This window comes from Panthera tigris, chromosome A1 (genome assembly GCF_018350195.1).
Source record: "Panthera tigris isolate Pti1 chromosome A1, P.tigris_Pti1_mat1.1, whole genome shotgun sequence".
Taxonomy (NCBI): Eukaryota; Metazoa; Chordata; class Mammalia; order Carnivora; family Felidae; genus Panthera; species Panthera tigris.
In genome coordinates this window covers 90684925-90711552 of record NC_056660.1, presented here as the reverse complement: position 1 = coordinate 90711552, position 26628 = coordinate 90684925, and the positions used below count along the sequence as shown (strand labels likewise).

Below are 26628 nucleotides of genomic sequence, written 5' to 3'. Positions count from 1 at the left end.
CACGAGCCATGAGATCATGACCAGAGCTGAAGTCGGACGCTCAACCGACTGAGCCACCCAGGTTCCCCTACAGTTAAATTTTCAAAGTCGGCATTACTTCTCCTGATTTCTTTACTCCTTTTCCTCCTCTTGCCTTCTATTAATTTTTATCTGAATTTTATTTAATACATAAACTTGAAAATGACAAAAGATGGTACCTTTATGCATCTGTCCAAATCAGGAGTCTGTAATTTCTCCCTTATTTTTTTACCAAAGAGTTCCAAAACAACTTTCAAAGTTGCAGTTCAACTGGTGTATTGAAGCTTCATCAACGTTTTGAATAAACTTTCTGCATCCCATTTGCACTCAGCTTTCTCTCCTGGTCTCTGAAAATTTATTTTAGCACCTCTTATATTTTGAAATCCATATGCTGTGAGGCGTGGACAGCTTTTTAACAAGCAGACCATCTGGTTACACTTAGCCTTTTTAAAGAAACACCCAAGTTGGATCTGTGTTTAAAGGAGCCCGTCTGCAAGATAAACCTCAGAAGCAAACATAAACTATTGCCAATACGGAAGCCGTTGTGCCCTCAGGTATAGCTGAGCCACTTTTTCTGCAATGATCTGAGGGCCATGAGCCGCGTACCACGCAGATTCCACAGTGAATTGACGTGGTGGTGGCCGGAGTGTCTCTAGACGTTATTCCTGCCCCTGGACAGCTACAGTCAGTAACTTAACTGGACACGAAAGATACTGAGACCACATACACAAGCCAGTAAACAGACTTCAAATGCAATTTCTCCTTAGTCGAAGCCACAGAGCACGCATTGCCACTCTACTGCCGGTGCAAGAAGTATATCGGAGGGGAAGGGGATGTGAAAAGAGAAGTGATCTTAATTGATTACAGTTAAATTACTTCTGCAAACTTTACGAAAACACATGACCATGTGAACACATGACATCGTAAGGGGCCCAATGGAAGTATGAGGTGCTGGAGCACGCGCATCCTAAGATTCATGGTGGATTCACCTCTGCTCTTCTCTCAAAACCTTCTGCAGGCTCCTACTGCTGCAGGATTCAGACTAGCTCTTTAGCCTAGCCTGGCCCTGCATGACCGGCTCCTACTCGCCCCTCATGCCTCATTGCCACCACCATGCCAGGCACCCAGACACTGACTGGTCTCTGGACAGACCACACTTGCTTCCCTCGCAGCCTTTGCAAATGCTGTTGCTCAGGAAGCCTAACACTCCACTTCCTTCCCCCACACCCAGGGCAGCAGATGCCAAAAAGACATCCCCCTTCAGGACTGAGGCTCTCGCTCCCCCAGCCGTGAAGTGTGTTGGTTGTCTGTGCTCACAGTTGAGTCCTTCTCCAGGAAATGCCCTCAGCCAAAGAGCGCTGCCTAGCCCAGAGTCATGCCTCTTTCCTGGGAATAGCCACAGCCAACCACTGGTCAAAGTTGGGCACAGGTCTGAAAGTTCAGCCCAGAGCTTTGGGTGGGGTCTGCTGAGACCCATAACGTGGCTATATTGCTATTTGATGCCTCACTCTTCCCACAGACGGTGATCCTGCAGGCGTTCCCCAGGAAGATGCCCACAATTGGATCTCTGTCTCAGAGTTCGTTCCTAGGGAGCCATGCTGCCAACTCTGTACCCACGTCACTGCCACGCTTCCCTCCTGATTCTCCTCTCTCAGACAAACCCATGCCTGCCTCCCCTACCCCTGTGCACATCTCTGCTTGGGAGCCTGCCTCAGCTCTTCCTTCCTTCCTTCCTTCCTTCCTTCCTTCCTTCCTTCCTTCCTCCCTTCCTTCCTTCTCTCCCTTCCTCCCTTTCTTTTTCCCTTCCTTCCTTCCTCCCTCCCTTCCTTCCTCTTTCCCTTCCTTCCTTTCTTCCTCCCTCCCTCCCTCCCTCCCTCCCTCCCTTCCTTCCTTCTCTTCCTTCCTTCCTTCTTCTCTCCCTTCCTTCCTCCCTTCTTCTCTTCCTTCCTTCCTTCCTTCCTTCCTTCCTTCCTTCCTTCCTCTCTCCCTCCCTTCCTCCCTTCCTTCCTTCCTCCCTCCCTTCTTCTCTCCCTTCCTTCCTTCTTCTCTCCCTTCCTTCCTCCCTCCCTTCTTCTCTCCCTTCCTTCCTTCCTTTTTCCCTTCCTTCCTTCCTCCCTCCCTTACTTCCTTTTTCTCTTCCTTCCTTCCTTCCTTCCTTCCTTCCTCCCTCCCTCCCTCCCTTCTTCTTTCCTTTCCTTCCTTCCTCCCTTCCTCTCTCCCTCTCCTTCCTTCCTTCCTTCCTTCCTTCCTTCCTTCTTCTTTTCCTTCCTTCCTTCCTTCCTTCCTTCTTCCTTCCTTCCTTCCTTCCTTCCTTCCTCCCTTCCTTCCTCCTTCCTTCCTTCCTTCTTCTTTCCCTTCCTTCCTTCCTCCCTCCCTCTCTCCCTCTCCTTCCTTCCTTCCTTCCTTCCTTCCTTCCTTCCTTCCTTCTTCTTTCCCTTCCTTCCTTTCTCCCTCCCTCTCTCCCTCTCCTTCCTTCCTTCCTTCCTTCCTTCCTTCCTTCCTTCCTTCCTTCCATAGGCTTCTCACCCTTCCTAACCTACCAAGGGACTCCCAGACCTGCCTTCATACCAGTGTGAGCCCTTGTGAGGTGAGACAGAGTCTTCCACTCTCCAGATTCTCCTTCCCAGGCTCTGGGCAAGCAGTCAAAGGCTCCACCATCATAAGGCTGGTGCACAGCTGGGAAGCCTGGGGTCAGGCAGATGTGTCTGCAGGCCACCAATGATGCTGGTCATGACCTTCCAGACCACAGTTACCTCATATCTTACCCCAAAGTGCCCCTCACTCAATCATGGAAGAGAAGGAAAGAACCCACAGAAACACTGGCTGGTGGCCCCCCAGCTGGTGGTGCAAGGTGGGGCTGGCAGGCAGGGAAGACGGCCCAGGTAAGAAGATGCTGTGGAATGAATGTTTGCATCCTCCCCAAATTCTTATGTTCAAGCCTAAGCACCAATGTGATGGTATTAGACCCATCACATGACCTGGTGGTCATGAGGGTGAAGCCCCTTATGAGATTGGCACATTTATAATAAGACACTAGAAAGACTATTTCTGTCTCTGAAACGTGAGGACACAGCAAGGGCAGATGGCATTCTGCAGCTGTCGCCAGAACCTGACCCGTCTGGCATCCTGATCTCAGACTTCCAGCCTCCAGAACTGGGAGAGACAAATGTTGGCTGTTGAATCCCCCAGTCTATGGCATTTTTGTTACAGCACCCTGAGCTGACTCAGACACAGAGGGAGTGAGGGCTCTTGGCATCTCTGAAGGCTGTGACTGGGGTCCAACTTCCAAGTCACTGCTGGTCGAGGGCACCAAGGACCAGGAGGATGGAGGAGGCCAGACAGTGGTACCCTTGTCCCTATGGGACAAATTGGTGCCAAGTCTGGAAATAGGAAGCTGGGCTCAGGACAACTCAGAACATCCCACATTGTGATGGGCCACCTCTCCCACAAATTTGGGTCCAAATGCACAGAGGCAATACACATGCATTGTAGAGAACACGAAGCAAGGCAGAAAGAAAGGAAAACTACCCTTAATTCCACCACTCAGAAGACATCCTTCCGATATTTTGTTTTATTTCCTCCTGAATGACTACGAGCATTTGACATCGCCCCACGTGAACAATTTCATACTCCGATGCCTCAGTGCTATTATTTTAAAAAACATGTTTAAGGTTATTAAAAATGCTTTATAAACATATGTTTAAATGCCTACAAATATTTCATACAATAGAGAGGCTGAAACATTTAAAAGCACAAAGCCACCTGTCCTGAGTGAATCCTGAGCCTGTGACAAATCCAAGGGAGCTGCTTCACAGGATAATACCGTGGAGAACACTGATGCATCCAGGCAGGGGCCAGGAATTCTGCTGGGTTGCTCTGAAAGCCTGAAAGGTAGACTGCCTGTTTCAGGGAAGTGCACAGTTAGCATTTCTGAACCACTGCGGTCCTCAGCCTTCCTCTACCTGCCAACATGTGCCAGGTGGGTACCACATGCCAGGAGCCTGTGAGGATAAGTGAGCTGGACACTTAGGTGACTTGCCCGAGAAGAGAAAGGATGCCCGAGGTCACATGGTGAGGAAGGAGATCCAGGGCTTGAACTTTTGGGTCCAGATCCTGGGCTGCCCCTGTCACTATGCCTGCTTGCCCCTTCTCAGCTGTGCAAGGGAAACATGAGGCATGACACAGGGGCATCATGGGGCCCTTACACCAGGCCTGTGTCTCTGAAACTAAATTCATGAAAACGGAGAGTGGGTGTTGCTTCCCCAAGATGCTGTGTGTCAATGTGAGAGCACTTGGAGGACTCTTTCCTGCCAACATGCTGAGGTGGGAGCCATCTTTGACCCCCCTCTGCTCCAACCCTGGCTCAATCAGGGAGGGCAAGGTGAGCCCACCAGCCTGGCCTGTGGGGCAGAGGGCACCTGAAAGGACCCTCTGTGCTTGGCCTGACTCTGCTCCAGGGCGTGCCTGTCTGGCAGCAGATTTGAGCAACGTTGCCAGCACCCTGAACAGGGCACGACAGGGACAGGCTGTCACTGTAGCCTCCTGGGGAGCCATGGGTAATCACCAAGTTTTTTGTTTCCTGGATTCTGATGCTTTGACATCTGGACCCCTGCTGACCCTAAAGGGACTGCCCCTTCCAGGATTAGCCAGTTTCTAAGGATAGTAAACAACTCACCCAGTAGCGGGATTTTTAAATGCAAACCAACCAATAATCCAGAGCTGATGACCCAAACACTTCCTCTATCAGACTCTCACATTCAAGGTCACCTTCTCCTGTTCGAATCACTCCTGGGGAAAGGTACTGGATGATACCAGAGGTATCAGTCCCTCCTGCCCACTGAAATTATTCACACTGACCAATCCCAAGCCTGCTTACCCTGCCTCACCTGTTCGTTTCTACAGAAACCACAGCTGCTCCCATGCTTTGCCTCCTAACCTGACCCACCCTGGTACTTCGGAGCATGGCCCCCTGGAACCCTTCCTTCGGGATCCATGACAAACAAACTGTTTCTCTGATCTCTTGGCCTTCCTCCATGTCAAATTTTATGTAAATACACTGTACTATGAAACACAAGTCCTCCCTGTTTCATCTGCCCTCCCTGGCCTTCCTCACCAGGCTCCCGCCCTGCACCGTCTCCCACCTGGACTGCTCCTCTCACTTTTCGGGCGTCAGTGGGGGTCATTGACTGGGAAGCCTCTCTGGGTTCCCCAACGGGCCACTCCCCAGCCCCGTCCTCACTGCCTCTTCATGTTCATGGCTGACCGCCACAGACAGTAAGGTCTGAAGGAGGTGGAGGGGCAAGACACATGCAGTGAATGTGAAGGAACGAATGAATGAATGAATCTGACCAAGCAGAATGATGCTCAGGCCCACTGCCCACTTCTCTGTCAGAGGGCAACACGCTCCCCTCTCCCCTCTCAGCCAAACCCACCACTTGATTCCATGGGAGAGCCATATACCACTGGCCCTTGCTCCTCCCCACCTTGATCGTCTCTGCTTCATCTCTCTGAGGCACGGGGCCCCGAACCCCAAGGGTGCTGTTGACACCCCCTGCCTACCCGGTCCTCACAGATTCTGACCCAGGGCAGGCTCACCGTGAACCTAGAGGGTGGAGGGCGGGTGGTTCATTTGTTTGCTCTCTCTAGGTCATCCCTGCGTGTGGAATGTAGGTACGGATTGTTCTGTCCCTGGGAAATGGTGGATACACAACACTGAGCAAGCAGGGACATAATCTGGCTGTGGAGGCCAAGAGGGGAAAACGTGCTTGGGATGAGCTGCTGGAGAATGTGGACAATGAGGATCCTAGGAGGCCACACTATGTCCTGAGCCTAAGCTCTGTCACTCCCTGCAGGAGGGGGGGTGGTGGTGGTCCTGGGGCCAGAGGGAAAGGGACAGCTAAACTCTTCACAGCCATGCCTCCCCATCCCTGAGATGTCCTGCTATTTCTCCAATGAGGCCAGACTTCTGCCTGTGCCCTCCTCACTCCCCTATTTTGCAGGAAAGGGGAAGGTAAGGGAGGGCTGCCTCCCAAATAAAAAATTACACGCAATAACGAGTAAGACTGCAACATACAAACACACACAGGCAGAGGAGTGTGATAGGTCCCAGGATGTGCGCCTGCCTCTTCCTGTGTCCCTGCACCCACCCCCTCCACACACACCAAGAATCCCTGATGTGGGTCAGTTTTCCCCTGTGCTCTTGTGAACCAGGGTGGGCTGACCCCAGCCCCAGCTCTGCCCCAGATGCCTTCAGCATTGCTCTGTTATTTAACAAACAGAATGTAATTTTATTTACTGGGCTAAACGAACCAGGGTCCCACCACCTAAAATGAAGGAAAGGCAGTGGCCAGGTCAGTGGTTTCTGTGAGGAGGAGCACTTTGGCCACATCTGGGCACCTTTCTTACCAGACACCACCTCCCCTCACCCTCCTCACAAGAAAAGGGGGGCCGACTGGCTGGAAGTGCAGGCATTCTCTGGACCATGTTCCTCCCAGCGGCTGGGGGTCCTGTGGGGTAAAAGCCTGTGCAGGGCTGCCTCCCACCGCATCCACCTTCTCTCTGTGCAGGGTGGACGGGTCGAAAGTAAGGACACGGATGGGGCAGGAAGCCATGCTAGCTAGTCTCAGCCCCCAGCTCAGTGTTTACAAAGCTGGTCATAAGGTATGTGGCAAATGCTCCTGGGCCCGTGTTCCCTCCACTGAGCTCCTGTGCAGGAGGAGGGCTATGTGGTCAGTTCTGGCTTTACGAGATCCCTGGCATATTACTAACAACAACCCACCTCGAACTTCTAACAGCTCGTGAAGTCTGGGGGCATTGCCAAATCACCTGGGCGCACTCTTAAAAATCACCAGTTCCCACCCTAACATAACACCAGCATTCTTCACAGAGCTAGAACAAACAATCCTAAAATTTGTATGGCACCAGAAAAGACCCCGAATAGCCAAAGCAATCCTGAAAAAGAACACTAAAGTTGGAGTATCACAATTCCAGACTTCAAGCTGTATTACCAAGCTGTAATCATTAAGACAGTATGGTACTGGCACAAAAACACTTAGCTCAATGGAACAGAATAGAGAACCCAGAAATGGACCCACAAACGTATGGCCAACTAACCTTTGACAAAGCAGGAAAGAATATCCAATGGGAAAAAGAGAGTCTCTTGAGCAAATGGGGTTGGGAAAACAGTGTGGACGTTCCTCAAAAAATTAAAACTAGAACTACCCTACAACCCAGTAATTGCACTACTAGGTATTTATCCAAAGGATAGAAAAATGTTGATTCAAAGGGGCACATGCACCCCAATGTTTATAGCAGCACTATCAACAATAGCCAAAGTATGGAAAGAGCCCAAATGCCCAATGACTGATGAATGGATAAAGAAGATGTGGTATATATATTTAATGGAATATTCCTCGGTAATGAAAAAGAATGAAGTCTTGCCATTTGCAACAACATGGATGGAACTGGAGTGTATTAGCTAAGCAGAATAAGTCAGTTAGAGAAAGACAAATATCATATGATTTTACTCATCTGTGGAATTTAAGATACAAAACAGATGAACATAAGGGAAAGAAAGCAAAAATAAGATAAAAACAGAGAGGGTGACAAACCATAAGAGACTTCTAAATAGAGAAAACAAATTGAGGGTTGCTGGCAGGGTGTTGGGTGGGGGGAAGGGCTAAAGGGGTAATGGCCTCTAAGGAAGATAGTGGTTGGAATGAGCACTAGGTGTTATATGTAAGTGATGAATCACTAAATTCTCTTCCTGAAAATAAGTAAATAAATTTTGATTAAACAAAACAAAACACAAAAAACAAAAAACCACAACAATTCCCAGAGCTTCAAGCAAAAAATTGTACACAGGTGTTTATAGCAGCACTATTCACGAATACCAAAAGGTGGGAACAATCAAAATGTCCATCAATGTATGAACAGATAAACGAATTGTGGTCTAAGCATGAGGTAGAATATTATTCAGTCATAAAAAGGAATAAAACACTGACACATGCTACAATACAAATGAACCTTAATAACATTCAACAAGAGAAGCCAGACACAAAAGGCCACATATTGTGTGATTCTATTCATGTGGAATTTGAGAATGGGAAAATCCTTAGAGACAGAGGCAGATTAGTGGTTGCCAGGGGCTGGAGACAGCTTAATAGGGGAGTCACTGCTTAATGGGGTCTCCCTTTGGGGTGATGAAGAAGTTCAAGAACTACATAATGGTGACAGGTGCACAACACTGTGAATGTACTAAAAGGCCATGGAATTGTAGAAGATGGTTAAAAGGGCAAATATTAAAAAATTAAATTACTAAATTTATTACAATTAAAAATTAAAAAATAATTTAAAAATAAGACAAAACAAAACAAAACAAAAACAAAAGTAATTCCTGATCCTTACCCTAAACCAAAATCTTTAAGAGTGGGCTTAGAAATCTGTGTCTTGAAGAAGTTCTACCAGGAACTAAAAGTAGCCAGAATTTAAGGCCTGCATGGAGGGACCTCAGGCCTGGACGATTTGGGGGCCTTTATAGGCCTGATGTTGGGGCACAGGTGCTGTCGGCACTCCCCACTCCCCATCCCCAACCACCAGGTCTGCAGGGTTTCTGTGGGCTGAGCCCACATGGTCTGTCATCAGTGGTCTGTCACCCACGCTTTGGCTCCCCTGCATGAGCCAGCCCTCAGCAAGTGATTTGCTGAAGAGTGAGCATGTGATTTCATCTGAGCCTGTGAGAACCAAGCCCAGAGTTTCGGCAGAAAGGACAAGGTAAGAAAAGCCCATCTTTTGTCAAGTTGCTGGAGGGTGGGAAGTGGGTCTGAGGCTGCTGGCAGGTGCCGGGGCAGCCAGCCATGGAGCCTGGAGCCGCCTCAAGGGAACAAGTGTGCCCACCAGGGGGCAAACACAGAGGCCCCAGGGATGGAGAGGCTAAGCTAAGCCTGATGATGCTGGGGCTAGGGACCCAGGTGTCACCAACCCCCAATTTTGGCCTTAAAGTGAAGTGACCCAGTCACCCACAGTGTCCATGGGGGGACAGAAGACTGCCAGAACCCTGAAACTGCTCCTCAGAGTAGGGATTCCTGAGTTGGGGGGTGCTTGGAGCACAGTGAGAAACTCTGAGACACCAGGTTTGCTCCGACAGAAGAAATAGTGGGTTTGAAGTGGAGGGGACAGAAACTCTGGTGTCATATGTGAGGATTTATTAGGAAGGAGGCAGGGGTGCCTGGAGAAGACCCCTCACCCAGCTCTGCCTGTGGTGCAGGGCCTGTCCCTGGAGATCAGGGCATGTCACACTGCCTGCCCTCTGCTCCCACTCACCTTGCCAGGTGCACACATGGTCCCGTCCAGGGGGGGGCCCTTCTTGGTCTTGCAAAAGTAAGGATTGTCAGGGTGGCTGCACCACAGCTGTTTGCAGGGGTCGAAGGTCCGGAACTAGAAGAGAGAGCAGGAGCAGCTCACCAGGCTGCCTCCCACTGCAGGTCCCTTAGGGTCCCCCAGGGTCCTCTTGGACAGGGTGGAGTCAGGCACGATTTGGTGGCCCATGGTGGCCCATGTGTGGTGCCCTGAGCTCTGTATGATTCTGAGGTTGTGACAACCTCCAGCATGCAGTAGCTGCTTCCTGTCCCTGTGGTGGCTGAGGGGCCTCCCCAGCCTCCAGTCCTTGGCCCCGGCACCTGCCATGGAGTCTGGACAGACAGCTGGGAGTCAGTATACCTGGCAGGAAGGCTGGTGGGCATCCCTCTGGCCCAGGTACGAGTGGCTGGTGGCTAGGAGGAGCTGTCACTGCAGGGCCCTGGGGGCACCTACTATCCCCCTGCTGAGGACTCCACCCCCTAAAGCCCTCCTGGAGCTCTCCCCTCTGCCCTTCTCTTGCTTCAGCCCTTGGTATTTGTTCCGTGGACCTCACAGTCACCTCTTCTCTGGCCTTTCTGTTTGGCTATCCCCATACCTCTTCCTCTAGGATGTCCCTGAGGGATCCAGCTGACACTCAGATATGGCCATGCTATCCTCCTCTTTAAACATTTCTAGAGCTTCCTGTTGTCATGAGAATCAATCCCCCCAAGTTCTTTAGGCAGTCATGCAAGAGCTTAGACCACCTGCATCAGTACCCAAGTTCACCACTTGCTTGCTCTGTGGCCTTAGGCATGTTATCTAAGTCCTCAGTTTCCTCATCTGTAAAGTGGGAATACTTTGCATACTTCCTTCATGCAGTTGAGAGGAGCATTAGGTCAGATGCTAACACACACTAATGCTTTTGCCATACTGCTTGCGACAGGGTGGGCCCTGATCAGCAGGTACAGTCAATCCTGATGGCTGGGGTTCCTACTGCTGGCTCTGTCTTGGCACTAGATCCTAGTAACAACTGGTGGGTTCTCTGTACGCTATGTTCCCTCACCTCTAGGCCTTTGCACATGTGATTCCTGCCTTCCAGAATGTTCTCTCCTCCCACTTAGCCTTTATACCTCACTTCTTCTGGGAAGCCCTCCTGAACTCTGAAGGCAATGCAGAGGCCTCACCAGTATTTCCCCACCATCCCTTCTGATGCCCTGGTCACAGCCCTGGTCACCAGGACCATGTCTGGACTTGCCAGGTGGGCACTGGGTGCCAAGTGGGTGAGGGGCCGTGGATGCAGAGGGAGAGGCTGCCGTCCTGGAGGCCTGCTCCGGCCTGCCCTCTGGAGCCGCCCCAACACCAGCTGCCTCCTAAGAATCTAGCCAGTCAGGGTGAGGTGCCCCCTCCCCACCCCCCAGGGTGCCCTGACACTCACTGCCGTGCACATCATGTAGCCCAGGCCGAAGTCGAAGCGGCACTGCTCGTTCATGGAGTAATGCAGCCCTGGGAGCTGGGGCAGCGCCGGCCAGTCGTGGGCAAAGGGGTCATCCCGCAGGCAGTCATAGGAGCTGTGAGGAGACACAGAGGTGCCACAAGCGGCCTTCAGTGCTGTGGGGAGAGGGGGATGTCCAGCCCAGGAGGCAGCCGCAGCCCCTCCTGGAGCCATGGTGGTGGGCTTGTCTGCACACTCCAGCTCTCAGCTGTGCTGCGTCCGCATCTCGGTAGCTGTAAGCTACCCAGGCATCCCATTAAAGGTGCAGCTGCTACGCCCACTTTTCAGGCCAGGCGGGGCACCCTGACAATGGGATCTCCCCCCACCACACACACACACACACACACACACACACACACACCTGCACTGCTCTCCCTCTCCCTCCCCTGTGCCCCAGGCTGGAGGGCTGAGGCCTGGGGCTGTGCCCAGGCACATTGGGTTGGGGGCGGGGGTGGGTGGGGGTGGGTGGGGGAGGTGCTGTGCATGCGCCTTCCTAGAGCTGAACCCAGGGCTGCGGGGTCACCAAGGGACACGCACGGGGAGGTACTCACTGCAGGTAGCGGCTCAGCTCCTGCTGGCTGCAGCGGGACCAGTGGAAGCGGTGGAAGGCTGCCTGCACCAGCGGCGCCATGATGCTGCCCAGCCGCACCTCGTCACCACAGCGGTTGCCCTGCCCATCGTGCTCCATGCCCAGCCTGTGCGGGGGACAAAAGCAGCCTCACTTTGGCCACACCTTTGCCACACTGACCTGGCAGCGGGGGGGCCGCCCCAACCTCCCCCAGCGGCTCCCCGCCCCCCTCCCCCCGTGGTTTTCTCTGGTCTGCCCCGAGATGGGTTTTCTGCCAGCTCGGTTCTTAAAACCAAGGACACTTGGGGGCCAGTGTGCAGAGGCCTGCCCCTCAGGATCCTGCCCTCCAGGGGGCGCTGTTTCTTGAGAACGCAGTGGAGGCGGAGGCGTCTGCAGCCCGGAGTCTCCACCCACTCAACCGATGGGGTGCACATCCCTGCACAGACCCAGCGGCCCTGTGAGGTTTACAATCAAGCTTGCCCGGCCCCCAAATTCAGGGGACGCCTGGGGCTTGCACACCTGGTTGGGTTGTGGCTTCCCTGCCTCCAAGCTCTCTAATTCTGGCCGAGGCTCCCTCAGAGCCCCTGTTATTAGTGTGTGAAATGGGGTAAGGAGCCCCTGCCCAGGGGCTTGAACGGCATAATGCCTTGAAGGCCCCCAGCAAGGTGGCCCTGGATTTGTTCATTCTACTGAGGGAACTGCCCTGTGCACTGCTGGGGTCAGGATATTACATCCCAAGTGCTTTTCATACAGAGGAGACATTACATCTCAAGTGCTCAGGGCACAGAGGAGAACAGGGGAGCCCCAATCTTCCCCACGCAGTGAGGACAGCGAAGCCACTTACACATGGCCGGTCTCGTGGGCCACCACGAACGCCGAGGAGAAGCCATCCTCGTGGTTCAGAGTGCAGCTGCGGACGGGGTGGCACATCCCGGTGACAGGAGCATAGCCTGGGAGGAGACAAAGGGTGGCTCTAGCTCCCAGGCCCACAGCCCTGCCTGAATCAGGGGGCCCTGGCCCCAGTGCCCCCGCCCCCCCCACTGTCCCCAGAGCAAACAAGCCAAACCAACTTCCCAGGAGACAGGTGGCCCCAGGCAGCAGCCCTGTCCGTCAGTGTCCACACTGCAGCCGGGGTGAGTGTCCCAGGTCTCAACTGCTAGGACTCCCAGTCCCCTCTGCATCTTCCTGCCTGCTGTTCTCCTGCACCCCACTTCCCACCTTCCCACTTTGCGGAGTGACCTTCTGGCCCCTGGGCAATACATGGCCTCCACCCCGCCTCCCGAAGCTGCAGGAACCCTGGCCCTCTGAACCCACTCCCTCAGGAAGGTCTTCCCTGGGTCCTGTGAGACCCCAGCTCCACCCATTTCCATAGCACATGTAGGGAGTAGTGAGGGTAGGCCCTGAAGCTGCTCAGGCAGAGCTGGACGCCACACTGCCCTGCTGTCACGCAGCCAGGACTGGCGGAGAGGGCTGAGGGAGTAGTTCAGCTGCAGACAAGGCCCTCAGAGCTCTCAGCTGGTGAACCTGCACTCTGGCTGAGGAGATTCTGAGCCACATTCCTGTCAAAGGCCTCCTCTCTTCCAGGGGTCTGTGGGGAAAGGGCCAGAACCAGACAAGGTGCCCCCAAAGGGGAGGGTGGGGAGCAGGAGCAAGGAGGGGGGGGGGAGCTGCAGCAGGCCACATCCCTCTGACATAAGATGCCCAAGGACCCCACCCCCATCCCCACCCCCTTCAGCCAGCCCAACCCCATCCCCACTCAAGGGGCTTTGAAAGAACCACTGAATTCACAGCTAACTGTGAAAAGACACAGTGTTTTGCCAACCCAGTGACATTGTGTGGCCCAAAGAAGCAGTCGGGGGAAACGGAGACACACAGGGAGCAACGGGAGAATTAAGGAATGAGCTAGAACATCCCAAGCAGGGAGGGAGGCGAGAAGGACTGTGGGTGGCCAGCCTGTTGAACAGCTGATTCCCCCTGGGTGAGCAGAGTCTGATCACAGGGTGAAGTTGTTCTTCAGATGTCTCCAGGGAAGCCTGGAGGACAGCATTCCCATAGAAGAGGAGTGGGGGGGGGCATGATGCTGAGATGTACCTACAACTGAGAAAAACCAGAGAATGGGGCCAGCCACTTGCCCCTCCCTGGACAAGATAAAGAAGTGCGTACAGAGCTGTGTGTGCCAAAGGGGGCCTCTGCTAAGACACCACCTGGAGGCCCACTAAGCAAGGAGTTCTGGCCCTCAGAACCCTGACCCAGCCTCACTCCTTGCAGACCCCACAGGGAGATCCCAAAGCAACTGTTCAAAGGGAAGAGTAGAAGAGAAGGGAAGGAGGCATGGTAGCCCAGGCCTTGCTGGCATTAGACTTGTCTGGAAAAGCATCAGAATCAAACCACTGTCTTTTTTCCCTTGTAATAAACAAGAAAGTCTGTATCTTAAAGTATTTTTTTGCTCTGCAGGTTTTGAGTTGATTGTTCTGGCATCAGTGTCCCAGAGCCAAACTTTGAGATCCTCTCTTTGTTGTATGCAAAGCTTGCATGTGCATATGTACCTCTATGCAAGTATTTCACATTCACACTATCTGGCATGTTACATGGCTCTTTACGATCTGAAGATTTGCAAACGTGACTTTTATGTTTTTCTTTATGCCCTTCCCTCTTATTTTATTTTGCTGTTGTTCTTTCTGAAAACCTTATTAGATAGATATTTTACCTCTTGGATTGAGCCTGTCTTTACTCTCCTATTTTAATCTTTCTGGATGCCTTTGACTTCTTGTTTCAGCTTCTGACTTGTCTCTTTCACCCATCATATCTTTTGTTTCATAAAAACTCTTTGTTGTTCTCTATTCTTCCTAGTAACCTGCGCTTGGTTTACGGATATATTCTCTCAAACATTCTGAGAGCAACTTCTTTTTTAAAGTTCTTCTCCAGTCTCTAAATGATATCTGTTTCCTCTAGAGTCAGTTCTCCAATTTTGTTTTGCAACTTGGTGCAAATTTTTCATGGTGTAAGTTAAAAAAAAAAAGAGAGAGAGAGAGAGAGGGACCAGCGTGGCTCGTTTGATAAAGTATCTGACTCTTGATTTTGTCTCAGGTCATGGTCTCGTGGTTTATTTATTTATTTAAAAAAAAATTTTTTTTTCAACGTTTTTTATTTATTTTGGGGACAGAGAAAGACAGAGCATGAACGGGGGAGGGGCAGAGAGAGAGGGAGACACAGAATCGGAAACAGGCTCCAGGCTCCGAGCCATCAGCCCAGAGCCTGACGCGGGGCTCGAACTCACGGACCGCGAGATCGTGACCTGGCTGAAGTCGGACGCTTAACCGACCAAGCCACCCAGGCGCCCATGGTCTCGTGGCTTTTGAGTTCAAGCCCTTCATTGGGCTCTGTGCTGACAGCTCAGAGGCTGGAGCCTGCTTCGGATTCTCTGTCTCCCTCTCTCTCTCTGCCTGTCCTCTGCTCATCTCTCTTGCTCTCAAAACATAAATAAACATGAAAAAAAAGAGAAAAAAAGAAAGTCTGGCCATCTTTAGCTGTGCTTTCACATGTTGAAACAAAGGATGAGGTCACTTACTATAGAAGTTGTGTTGGTTTCTCTTCCTGGGGAACAATTCCATTCCCCATTAGAGCTCTCCCCTGTACAAAAGGGCTGGCAGACCTCTCCATTTGTCATCTGGCTTAGCTTGCAGGGTGCTAGCAGCCCCTCAAAGTGAAGAAGCACCAACACCAAGTAGGAGACTTACTCTGTGCTCAGTAGGATCTGAAGACACATTCTGTGTTCCCACCTGAGTCCCACTGTGGTGCCCATCTGTGTGGCAAAGGGGGCAAGGGTGGTGCCACAGAGATGTTTTGTTGACAGACACTGATTTGGGCTCTGATCAGGGTTACTCAGGAAGTCTCCCTAGTTGTGCAAATATGGGCAAGTGGTCAGAGAGAGAAGCTAAAGGTTATAAAAGTGGAGGAAGATGCAGGGAAGTTCAGCATAATAATTCATGGAAGGGAGTAGTGGACACAATGAGCATGTATATTGTAGAAATAAACTAGATAACTAGAATGATCAACCAGAAACAAATGGAAAATGACTATCTGTAGAAAATGGGGATGGGGTAAACCGGGCCCACTCCTCTGAATATGTATTTTATGCAGGTTTTTTAAAGCTTTTTCTTTTGAAATGTGATATGCATCCATAAAAATGCACAAGTCATAGGATACAAGTGAACCATCACAAAGGGATCTCACCCATGTAGCCACCTCCCCAGTTTAGAAATACAACTGTATCGGCACAGCAGAAACCCCTTCTTGCTGCCTCCAACCACGATACCCTCTCTCCTCCTCCCTCTCCTGACTTTTAGTGCCACAGATTAGCTTTGCCCGCTTCCAAACTTGAAATAAGCAGGAACCATCAGTATATAGTCTTCTCTGCCTGGCATCTTTCACTGTTTAATGCGTGAGATTCATCCACGGTGTGTAGAAATAGCTGCAGTTCTTTTCCCGGCTGTATGAATAGATCACATTTCCTTTATCCACTCTCCAGCTTATGGACTTAAGTTTCTCCCTGTTTAGGAGTTACTAGAAGTAAGGCTGTTAGGAACACTCCTGCACAATCTTGCACATGTGTCTGCATGTGGTAGAGACTAGCCATCCTGTAGGCACATGTCTGGCTTTCACAGACACTGCCAGACAGTTTCCCAAAGTACTTGTATGAATTTTATATTCCTATCAGTAGAGAGTGAGAATGACATCCCCATTGTCACCGAGATTTGGCATTTTCAGTATTTTTAAAATTTTAACCACTCGATTAGGTGTGTCCTGATATCTCACTGTGGTTTTAACTCATTTCCCTAATGTTAATTAAGTTGAGCACCTTTTCCTATATTTACTGATCAATTTAGGTTTTTTATAAGCCTGATAAAATCTCTTGCACATTGTTCTATTGGGCTGTTTAATTATTATTTTTTATTTTTTTAATGTTTATTTATTTTTGAGACAGAGTGTGAGTTGGGGAAGGGCAGAGAGAGAGGGAGACACAGAATCCAAAGCAGGCTCCAGGCTCTGAGCTGTCAGCACAGAGCCTGATGCAGGGCTCGAACTCATGGACCACAAGATCATGACCTGAGCCAAAGTCAGACGCTTAACTGACTGAGCCATCCAGGCACCCTGGGCTGTTTAATTATTACTATCAATTTGTCAGAGCTCATATATTTCAGATATAAGTTCTTTGTTAGATATATGTATTATGAATATTTTCCCCAATGGATTGACAGGGCCTTTAATGAACCAAAGTTTTTAACGGTAATGTTTAACGTTATTTATCTTTTCCATTGCAGTTAGTGCTTTTCATCTTTTTTAAAGAAATCTTCTCTTACTCTGAGAAATATGGAGATAGTTTTCTCTATTATCTTCTACAGGTTTTATTATTTCACCTTTCATATCTAGATCTAAAACCTACTTAAGATTTAAGACATCCACAAATATGATATTTGTATATTAAGTAGATGAACTTCAGTAGACGCATAAAAAGCATTTGACAGAATTCCACTGATCCACTTATGATAAAAACTCTCAATACAGAGGTCATAGAAGGAACATACCTCAAAATTAATAAAACACATATATGACAAGCCCACAGCTAACATCATCCTCACCAGTGAAAAACTGAGATCTTTTCCTCTAAGATCAGGAACAAGACAAGGATGGCCACTCTCACCACTTTTAGTGAACACAGAATTACAAGTACTAGCAGAGAAGTTAGGCAAGAAAAATAAACAAAAGGCATCCAGATAGGAAGAAAGAAGTGAAACTGTCTCTATTTGCAGATGGTGTGATATTATACACAGAAAACTCTTAAGACTCCACCAAAAAAATGTCAAAGCTAATGAACAAATTGAGTAGAGTTGCAGGACACAAAATCAATATCCAAAAATCGGTTGCATTTCTAAACACTAGTGACGAACTATCAGAAAGAGAAATTAAGAAAACTATCCCATTCACAATTAAATTAAAAAGAATGAAATACTTAGAGATAAATTTAGCCAAGGAAGTAAAATACCTGTACACTGAAAACTGTAAGACATAGATGAAAGAAATTGAAGATGATATAAATAAATGGAAAGATATTCTGTGTTCATGGATCAGAAGGGTTAATATTGTTAAAATGTCCATGCTCCCAAAAGCTATCTACAGTTTCAAAACAATCCCTACCAAAATTCCAATGGCATTTTTCACAGAAATAGAAAAAAACAATTCTACTTTTAAAAGACTTGTTTCAGAAGGAGAGAAAGCATGAGTAGGGGAGAGGGGCAGAGGGAGAAAGAGAGAGAGAATCCCAAGCAGGCTCCACACTGAGTGTGGAGCCCAACATGGGGCTTGATCCCACAAGTCTGGGATCATGACCTGAGCCAAAATCAAGAGTTGGATGCTTAACTGACTAAGCTACCCAGGTGCCCCTACAAAAAAGCAATTCTAAAATTTGTATGGGAACCACAAAAGACCCCAAAGAGCCAAAGCAATCTTGGGAAAGAACAAAGCTAGAGGTATCATGTTCCCTGATTCCAAACTATATTACAAATTATAGTAATAAAAACAGTATGGTATCGGCATAAAAACAAACATACAGATGAATGGAATAGAATAAAAGCCCAGAAATAAACACACAAATATATGGTCATTTAATTTACAGCAGAAAAGCCAAGACTATGCAGTAAGGAAAGACAGTCTCTTCAATAAATGGTGTTGGGAAAACTGGACAACCACATGAAAAAGGATGAAACTAGACTACTATCTTATAGCATATATAAAATCAACTGAAAGTGTGACAGATTTGAACATAAGGCCTGAAACCATAAAACTCCTAGAAGAAAACATAGGCAGTAAGCTTCCTGACACCTGTCTTGGTGATGATTTCTTCCTGGATTTGATGCCAAAAGCAAAAATAAACATGTGAGACTATATCAAGGTAAAAAAGCTTCTGCACAGCAAAGGAAGCCATCAACAAAATGAAAAAGGCAACCTACAAAATAGGAGAAAATATTTGCAAATCATCTTTCTGATAAGGGGCTAATATTCAAAACATATAAGGAAAACAAACAACTCAATAGCAAAACAAACAAACAATCCAATTAAAAAATGGGCAGAGGACCTGAATAAACATGTTTCCCAAGAAGACATCCAGATGGCCAACAGGTACATGAAAAGATGCTCAACATCACTCATCATTAGGGAAATGCAAGTCAAAAACACAATAAGGTATCACTCCACACCTGTTCATCTGTTAGAATGGCTCAAATCAAAAAGACTAAGAGATAACAAGGTTGGTGAAGATGTGGAGAAAAGGGAGCTTTCACACATTGTTGGTGGGAATGTAAATTGGTGCAGCCATTATGTAAAACACTTTGTAGATTCCTCAAAGAATTTAAACATAAAACTACCTTATGTTCCAGAAATTCTACTTCTGGGTATATATCTGAAGGAAATACAAACACTAACTCAAGAAGATATCTACACCCCCATGTTCACTGCCCCATTAACAGTCCATCAATGGATGAATGGATAAAGAAGATGTGGTATATACAAACAATGGAATATTATTCAGCCATAAAAAGGGAAATTCTGCCATTCACAACATGGATGGACCTGGAGGGCATTGAGATAGGTTAGTCAGAGAAACACAAATTTGCTGTTCTTTCACTTTTATGTGGAATCTTAAGGAAAAAAAAAAGCAAAACCTCATAGATACAGAGAATAGATTGGTAGTGGCCAGAGGCAGGGGCGGGGGCGGGGGGTGGTTAAAATGAGCGAAGGAGGGCACCTGGGTGGCTCAGTTGGTTAAGCATCCAACTCGTGATCTCGGCTCAGGTCATGATCTCATGGTTGTGGGATTAAGCCCTGCATTGGGCTTTGCTCTGACAGCATGGAGGCTTCTTGGGATTCTCTCCCTTTCTCTCTCTCCCTCTGCCCCTCACTCCTGCTCACATGCACAGGCTCTCTCTCAAAAATAAATAAACTTTAAAAAATACCGATGCAAATTTTTTGCTAGAATGTTATCTGGTGTCATTTCCCCCTCCCCACCACAGTATACTTAGAGCTCATTTTTAAAAAAATGAGTAAAGGGGGTCAAAAGGTACAAACCTCTGGTTAGAAGATAAATAAGTTCTGGGGATCTAATGTGAAGCATGAACTATAGTTCATAATACTGTATGGTATATTTGAAAGTTGCTAGAAGAACATATCTTAAAATCTCTTATCACAAGAAAAAATATTGTAACAATGTGTGATGATGATGTTAACTAGACTATGGTGGTGATCATTTCACAATTCATACAAGTATCCCATCATTATGTTGTATACTGGAAACTAATATAATGATATATGTCAATTATATCTCAATGAAACAAATTACATTTCAAAAGGAGGGTATTGGGGTGCCTGGGTGGCTCAGTCGGTTAAGCATCCGACTTTGGCTCAGGTCATGAACCCACAGTTCGTGAGTTTGAGCCCTGCGTCAGACTCTGTGCTGACAGCTCAGAGCCTGGAGCCTGCTTTGGATTCTCTCTCTCTCTCTCTCTCTCTCTCTCTCTCTGCCCCTCCCCTGCTCATTCTCTGTCTCTCTCTCTCAAAAATTAATAAACTTTAAAAAATTTTTTAAAGGAAGGTATTAAGCTGTATTTACCCCCCAATTTGGATATTTGACTGACCTGACACCATTTGTTAAAAATATCATCTTTCCCCTCCGCTTCATGGGACCACCTTCACAATGAATCCAGCATCCATCCATCTGTAAATTCAATCCTGGACTCTGTTCTGACACAGATACATTTGTCAACCCTCACATCAAAATACTCTTTTTAACGACTATTGTGAGCACTGAATACTTTGCCCATCTTCTTCAGTTGTTCTTGACTGCTCCTGGCCCATTGCATTTCTATGTGAACATTAGAATCAACCTGTCAATATCCTCAAAATATTCGGCTGGGTCTAAACTTGCTCTGGAGGGCACTTATGTTCTCTTGCAGGTCAGTATGGAGAAAACTGATCTCTTTACGATAGTCTGCCTATCTGTTAGCATGGCACATCCCTTCATTGATTTAGTCTTTATAGCTTCTGTGCATGTGTTTTACAGTGTTCTGGTCCAGATCTTGGATGTATTTTGTTAAACTTATTCCCAGGTGTTTGTTGTTTTTTATTTGTTATTTATTTTATAAGTGGTACCAGTTTTCAAATTTTCATTTTTTGCTGTTATATCAATTCAGTTGATTTATATATATATTGATATTATATCCATAAAATTACTTAATAATGCTAATTATTTATTTGTAGATTCTTTTGGGTTTTCTATGTACACAAGCATATCATCTTCAAATGAGAGTTTGATTTCTTCCTTTCTGATCCTTATATTTTTATTTTTCTCTTGCCTTACTTCACTGGCTGGGACTTCTACTACAATGTTGAATAGAAGTGGTGATAGCAAATATTCTGGACCGATTCTCAGGTCTAGAGGAAATCTTTTCAACATTTCACCACTTCATATGATGTTTGTTATAGCTTTTTTTCTGCTAAGTATCCTTTATCACATTAAGAACATCTTCTTCCATTCCTAGTTCAGTAAGACAATTGATCACAAATGGATATTGATTTTTGTCAAATACTTTTTCTGGACCAGTTGAGATGATTCTGTAAGTTGTTCTCCTTCATTCTATTAATGGGGCAAATTACCATGATTGATTTTCATACGTTAAACCATGCATTCCCAGAAGCAGCCCAAATTCATTGTCATATAGTGCTTTTTTTAAGTAGTACTGGATTTGGTTTGCTAATATTTCATTTGGGATTTTGTATCTATATTCATGGGAGAAACTGGCCTATAATTTTGACGTCCATCTCAGATTTTGGTACTAATATTAGCAGGTCTCATAAAATTAGATGACAAGACTCTTTTCATTCTGTGAGGGTCTGTGTAGGATTGACATTATTCTTCCTTAACAATTAGGAAGAATTCTCTGGTGAAGCTATTGAGTCCTGGAGTTTACTTTGAGGGAAGGCTTTTAATCATAAATTCAGATATCTTTAGATGATATGAGACTATTCAAATTTTCCTTTTTTCCCTCAGATTTTATGTTTTGTCAAAGAATTTGTAAGTTTCATCTAAATTAACCAATTTATCAACACAATGATGTTCAAAATACCTCCTCATTATCTCATTATCTTTTTAAAGTAAGATTTGTAATGATGTCCCTTTACATTCCTTATCTTAGTAAATGTGTATTTTCTTCTTTTCTTTTTTAAACTAGCGTTGCCAGGGGCATCCCAATTCTAATCCATGTTTTCCAAACAACCAAATTTTGGTTTTGTTGATTTTTCTCTACTAGTGTTTTCCATTTCAACAATCCTGCTCTTACATTTATAATTTCCTTCCTTTCTATTTTTGTTGAGTTTAATTAGCTGTTCTTCTTCCAAATTTTTTGAGATAGATATTTCCATGATTGGATCCTTCATCCCTTTTTTCTAATGAATGTGTAAATAAGGTTATAAATACCAACTTAGTCATGTTAGCTACATCCACAACTTTTGATACATTGTATTATCAATATCATTTTGTTAAAAATATAGTCTAATTTCTGCTGTTGCTTCTTTTTTGAACCACAGATTATTGATGAGCATATACTGTTTACTTTTAAAACGCTCATAATTTTTCGAGCTCTCTTTTCCAGTGTGGTCAGGGGACGTATTCTGTATGATTTCGATCTTCTGTATTTTGTTGAGATTTCCCTATGGCCCTGCATAGTCTGCTTTGGTATGTCTTTTTTTTAAATGGTTATTTATTTTTGAGAGAGAGAGAGAGAGAGAGAGAGAGCAGGAGAGGGGCAGAGAGAGAGGGAGACACAGAATCTGAAGCAAGCTCTAGGCTCTGAACTGTCAGCACAGAGCCTGACGCGGGGCTGGAACTCAAGAACCATGAGATCATGACCTGAGCTGAAGTTGGACACTTAACCAAGTGAGCCACCCATGTGTCCCTGTTTTGGTATGGTTTTATGTTGCACTCATCAAGAGTGTGTATTCCTGTTCTTTGGCGTAGTATTCTAGAAATTACTCAGGTCAAGTTTCTTCATTCAAGTCTTCTGTATCCTTATCCCTGTTCTTACCTATTCTATCATTTACTGAGAAGAAGATGTTAAAATCTTCAACTATAATTGTAGGCCTTGTCAATTTCTCCTCTTAGATCTGTCACTTTTATATAGTTTGAGTTTTTAAGTAAAATCTCTTAACTTCTAAAGGCGGAAAACTTATTCAAAATTGTTTTGTTTTAAAGGGGGGAAGCAAACAATTCTGGAACCCCACCTTGGATCCTGTCTGGTCTTTGGACTGCCACCCCAGGCTCTGCCCATTTCACCACCTCTGACTTTTGCTGTCCCATTGGGGGGATGCAGTTTCCTGGGGGGAAATGGCAGAGGCCAGGATGGTTTTCGATGAGCCTGAAGGTCACTAGCACTTATGCAGCCTCTCACTGGCTAAGGTGGTCTTGGCCTCTCCCCATCCTGACACACTTCCCAGCCTGGACCATGGCTGGCCCATGCCCAGCCTCTCTCCTTTCTGTGCCTTACACAGGCGAGGCTCACCTTGCATGCCCGAAGGCCCGAAGTCCTGCCTTGTGAGGAAGATGGCATGATCGTGGTATTCATCGTGACCTGTGTCCGGCTTCTGCTGGAGGTAAGCCCAGCGGCAGACGTTCTCCAGGCTCTGAGAGGGGTTCCCAATCTCAATGAGGCTCATGGACTGCAGGGGGCAGGAGAGATGGAAATGAGGGCTTAGCGTCTGGTGGACCAGGTGGGAGCTGAGAAGGCTGTAGTGCTCACAGAAGCCCTCTGTTGGGGACCTGGTCCAGGTGGCACCGAGCCCAGCTCCCCTGGGGGCCGACCTCCCACTTGGCTCCATTCTTCTGAGTGGAGGGAAGGTTCCCCGGTCACACACACCTGCAAGAGTTTTCACACAAAACCACTGCCTGGTTTTTAGGTGAGTTGTGGAGGCAAAGCTCTGAGGCTGTCTGAGGCTTCACACATTCCATTCCGTCTATGCCATTTCTAGAGGTCCCTGTGGGTCTCTCAGGCACTTATTCTGTGGCAGCCCTGGGCAGGAGGCAAAGGCAATGTGGACCTCATGCTGAAGAGCTCACAGTGCTGGCAGGGTCCAGGGCAGGGGAGACAGAACTCCCGATATGGTGTGTAAGCCCAGAGCAGGGGAAGGGAACCCTATGCTTTCCCTGTTTGAAGGTATTACAGAAAACAACACAAATACAGTGGAGGAGAAAAACTGCAGCAGATCTAGCAAAGGAGCCACACAAAGAGCAGGGGCATAGCAACCATTCCGTCAGGAACCACAGACAGGAAGCCACCGGGAGAACCACGCCCCATTTGGTATCATGGCGCACACCAGAGAGCCAAGGCTGGCTGAGGGACTGGCAACCTCGCAGCTCTCTCTGCACCGTGACATTGGCATTCACTCTCTAGTTCAGTCCTCAAAACCACCTTGAGAGGCAGGAAGCTGAGGCTCAGAGAGGTCAAGTAACTTGCCTTAAGTCACACAGCTTGGAAGCCTAAAACCAAGGCCTATATTCAACTCTCTGCCCTAAACTGCCTCCCCAAACAAAATACACACCATACTGTCCCCAAAGCAAGGCTCCTACATGCAACATGCTTCCCTTTTCTCTCTGCTACCCTCACAGCAGGAAGTGAGCGTGTAAGCTCCTCTCACCTTGAACTCCCACCACCGAACAGTTCTGTCCAAGCAGAGTCCTGAGCATGTACTTCTTCTTCTCTCTCTCTTTTTAATGTTTATTTTAATTTTTGAGAGAGAGATTGAGAGTAAGTGGTGGAGGGGCAGAGAGAGAGAGAGACAGAGGATCTGAAGCAGCCTCTGTGCTGACAGCAGACAGCCTGATGCAGGTTTCAAGCCCGCAAACTGTGAGATCATGACTTGAGACAAAGTTGGACTCTTAATCGACTGAGCCACGCAGACACCCCCCCCCCCCACTTTTTATTTGAGAGAGAGAGGGCGAGCACACAAGTGGTCTGGAGGGGCAGAGAGAGAGAGAGAAAGAGAAATAGTCTTAAGCAGGCTCCACGCTGAGATTGGAGCCCGGTGTGGGGCTCAATCCCACAACCTTGGGATCATAACCTGAGCCAAAAATCAAGAGTCAGCTGCTCAACCGACTGAGCCACCCAAGCTCCCTGCTTCTTCTCTTCAAGGATCCATCTGTCCGTAAAGCAGAGTTATGCATTCCTTAGTAGACATGTCTGAAGGTGGTCTGTTTCTTCCTGGTCACTGCCAGGGTTCTCATGCATTATCCACGTCAATGACTTACAAGATGGCACACCAATTCCCAAGCCCCGAGCACAGAGCACCTGGGAGCTGAGTGTGCTCATTATAACAAGACAAAATGAGTCCTGATGAAGTAGAGTCACAGACTGGAATGACAGGTCTGGTGACCAGGACCTGCTGGACACAGGCACAGAGATGGCCAGCCCAGAGGAAGGTGCAGCAGGGGGTGGGAGGTGGAGCCCACTCTGGCCAGTGAGCTGTGAGCAAAAGTGACCTGTGTCTCTTCCTGGTTGGAGTGTTCAATTGCCCACATGAGACCCTGCAGAGATCTCTCCTTGCTGTGTATGGTGGGCAGGGTGATGGCATTCAGCGCACGGCTACCACTGGCAAGCAGAAATGGGTGCCCGGAGCCGCCACACTGGATTTCTCAGGGCCAATCTTTAAATCTGAATTTTATAAAGTAAGCCTAGCTCATAGTAAATGTTGACTCAAATTAACATAACAAATTATGTGGCCCAAACAAAACATATCCCCCAGGTTACCAGGTTGAGAGCCCTGGAGTAGACGACCTCATGCAGACAGCCCCCTTCCAACACATCCTTCTCGGCTGGACCCGACACTGGCAAGCGCCTCCTTCCTCCCAGAAATTCCTACAGTTCAGCCCAGGCTCCCAGCCCCTCCGGCAGCCAGAGTGATTTCGCTGCTGCGGCAGGATAATTTATTGAAATATTGATTTGCGTTTTGTTCTTGCCTTGTCTTTGCCCATTTCAAGAAGGCAGCCTGCCACCTGCGTTCTCCAGGCCCGTGGGGGTTTGTGTTGCAGGGTCTAGAGCAGGGGTTGTCTGGGATCCCCCCACCTCTCGGCTTTTGGGTTCTGAGGAGACTCCCCGAGGAGAGGGCCAGAGAGAAGGGCTGGGAAGGGCTGCACCAGGACAAAGTGGTCCTGGGGGAGGCGGATCTCAGAAAACAGGGGCTGTGTACTGGGCCCTGAGAGCCTGCAGCCCAGATGGGACTCAGAGATGGAGAAGGGTGACGTCAGCATTTGGGCACCCAAGATGCAGACCTGCTTATACATCTTATTTCTCTGCCCACGTCCCAACTTTCTCAAGGTTCTGGCCCATTTAAGATGGGGACAAAAGAATCTAGGACTGGGATTCTCATCCATACTGGGTCCGGAGCATTCAGGAGGGTGTGGGTACCTAGGGGCCAGCCTGTGACCTGATACCAACCTGTGCACCATGGCAGGCAGAGGGCCTCTGGGTCACTGAGGAGGGAGGGGACATGGGAGAGGGACAATGTGGAACAGGAGCTGGTGCCATATCAGCAGAGTTAGAATCACAGGGTGGCAGGAGATGAGCAAGAGAGGTGTGGGGGCTGGCAGGTGGAGGAGGAGGAGGCTTCTGGCTTCAGTAGAAGTGGCAAGGAGGCCCACGGGGGAGGCTTGAGGAGAGGTCTGCGAGCTTGGGGTCCACGGTACCTGCGGACACAGTCAAGGGACTGTTTTCTCCTGTCCAGCCTGCTTGCTTGGTATGAGTTTGGCAGTTTGGCTTTGGGGAGCTCTCCCCCTTATCTGGGTGCAGCCCCTAGGGGATCAGTCCAAATGCTCTGCCTGCCCCTGACAAATCAAAGGCTGGCCCAGAATCTGAGTGAGGCCAGAGGAGCTCAAAAGGACTGGACATCAGCTGAAGCAGGTTTTCCTGGAGAAACCCTGGAAGCAAGTTCCCATGAGCACCTGCTCCCTGCACCCCCTAGGTTCAGTCTTTCCTCCACCTGCTCCTCCCACATGCTGAGGGACTCCTGACAGAGTTATCCAAATAGAGGGCCCAGGAGAGGTGTCTGGGCCAGCCCAGGTGGGTCACGTGGGCTCTGACGGTTCCTCCTGCGCAACTCAACCCCCGTCTCTGCCATC

General features: G+C 48.1%; 1 protein-coding gene across 1 annotated transcript in view; it reads right to left on the bottom strand.

The window, feature by feature from the left end:
* The window catches only part of ADAMTS2 (ADAM metallopeptidase with thrombospondin type 1 motif 2), a 153841-nt gene that overhangs the window by 36123 nt on the left and 91090 nt on the right, over positions 1-26628 (bottom strand). The window contains exons 4-8 of the mRNA XM_042999277.1: positions 23021-23177; positions 12259-12364; positions 11398-11541; positions 10790-10922; positions 9340-9453 (exon numbers count right to left, since the gene is read on the bottom strand). Coding sequence (XP_042855211.1) covers positions 9340-9453; positions 10790-10922; positions 11398-11541; positions 12259-12364; positions 23021-23177 — 654 coding nt within the window. The remainder of the gene's footprint in view (positions 1-9339; positions 9454-10789; positions 10923-11397; positions 11542-12258; positions 12365-23020; positions 23178-26628) is intronic.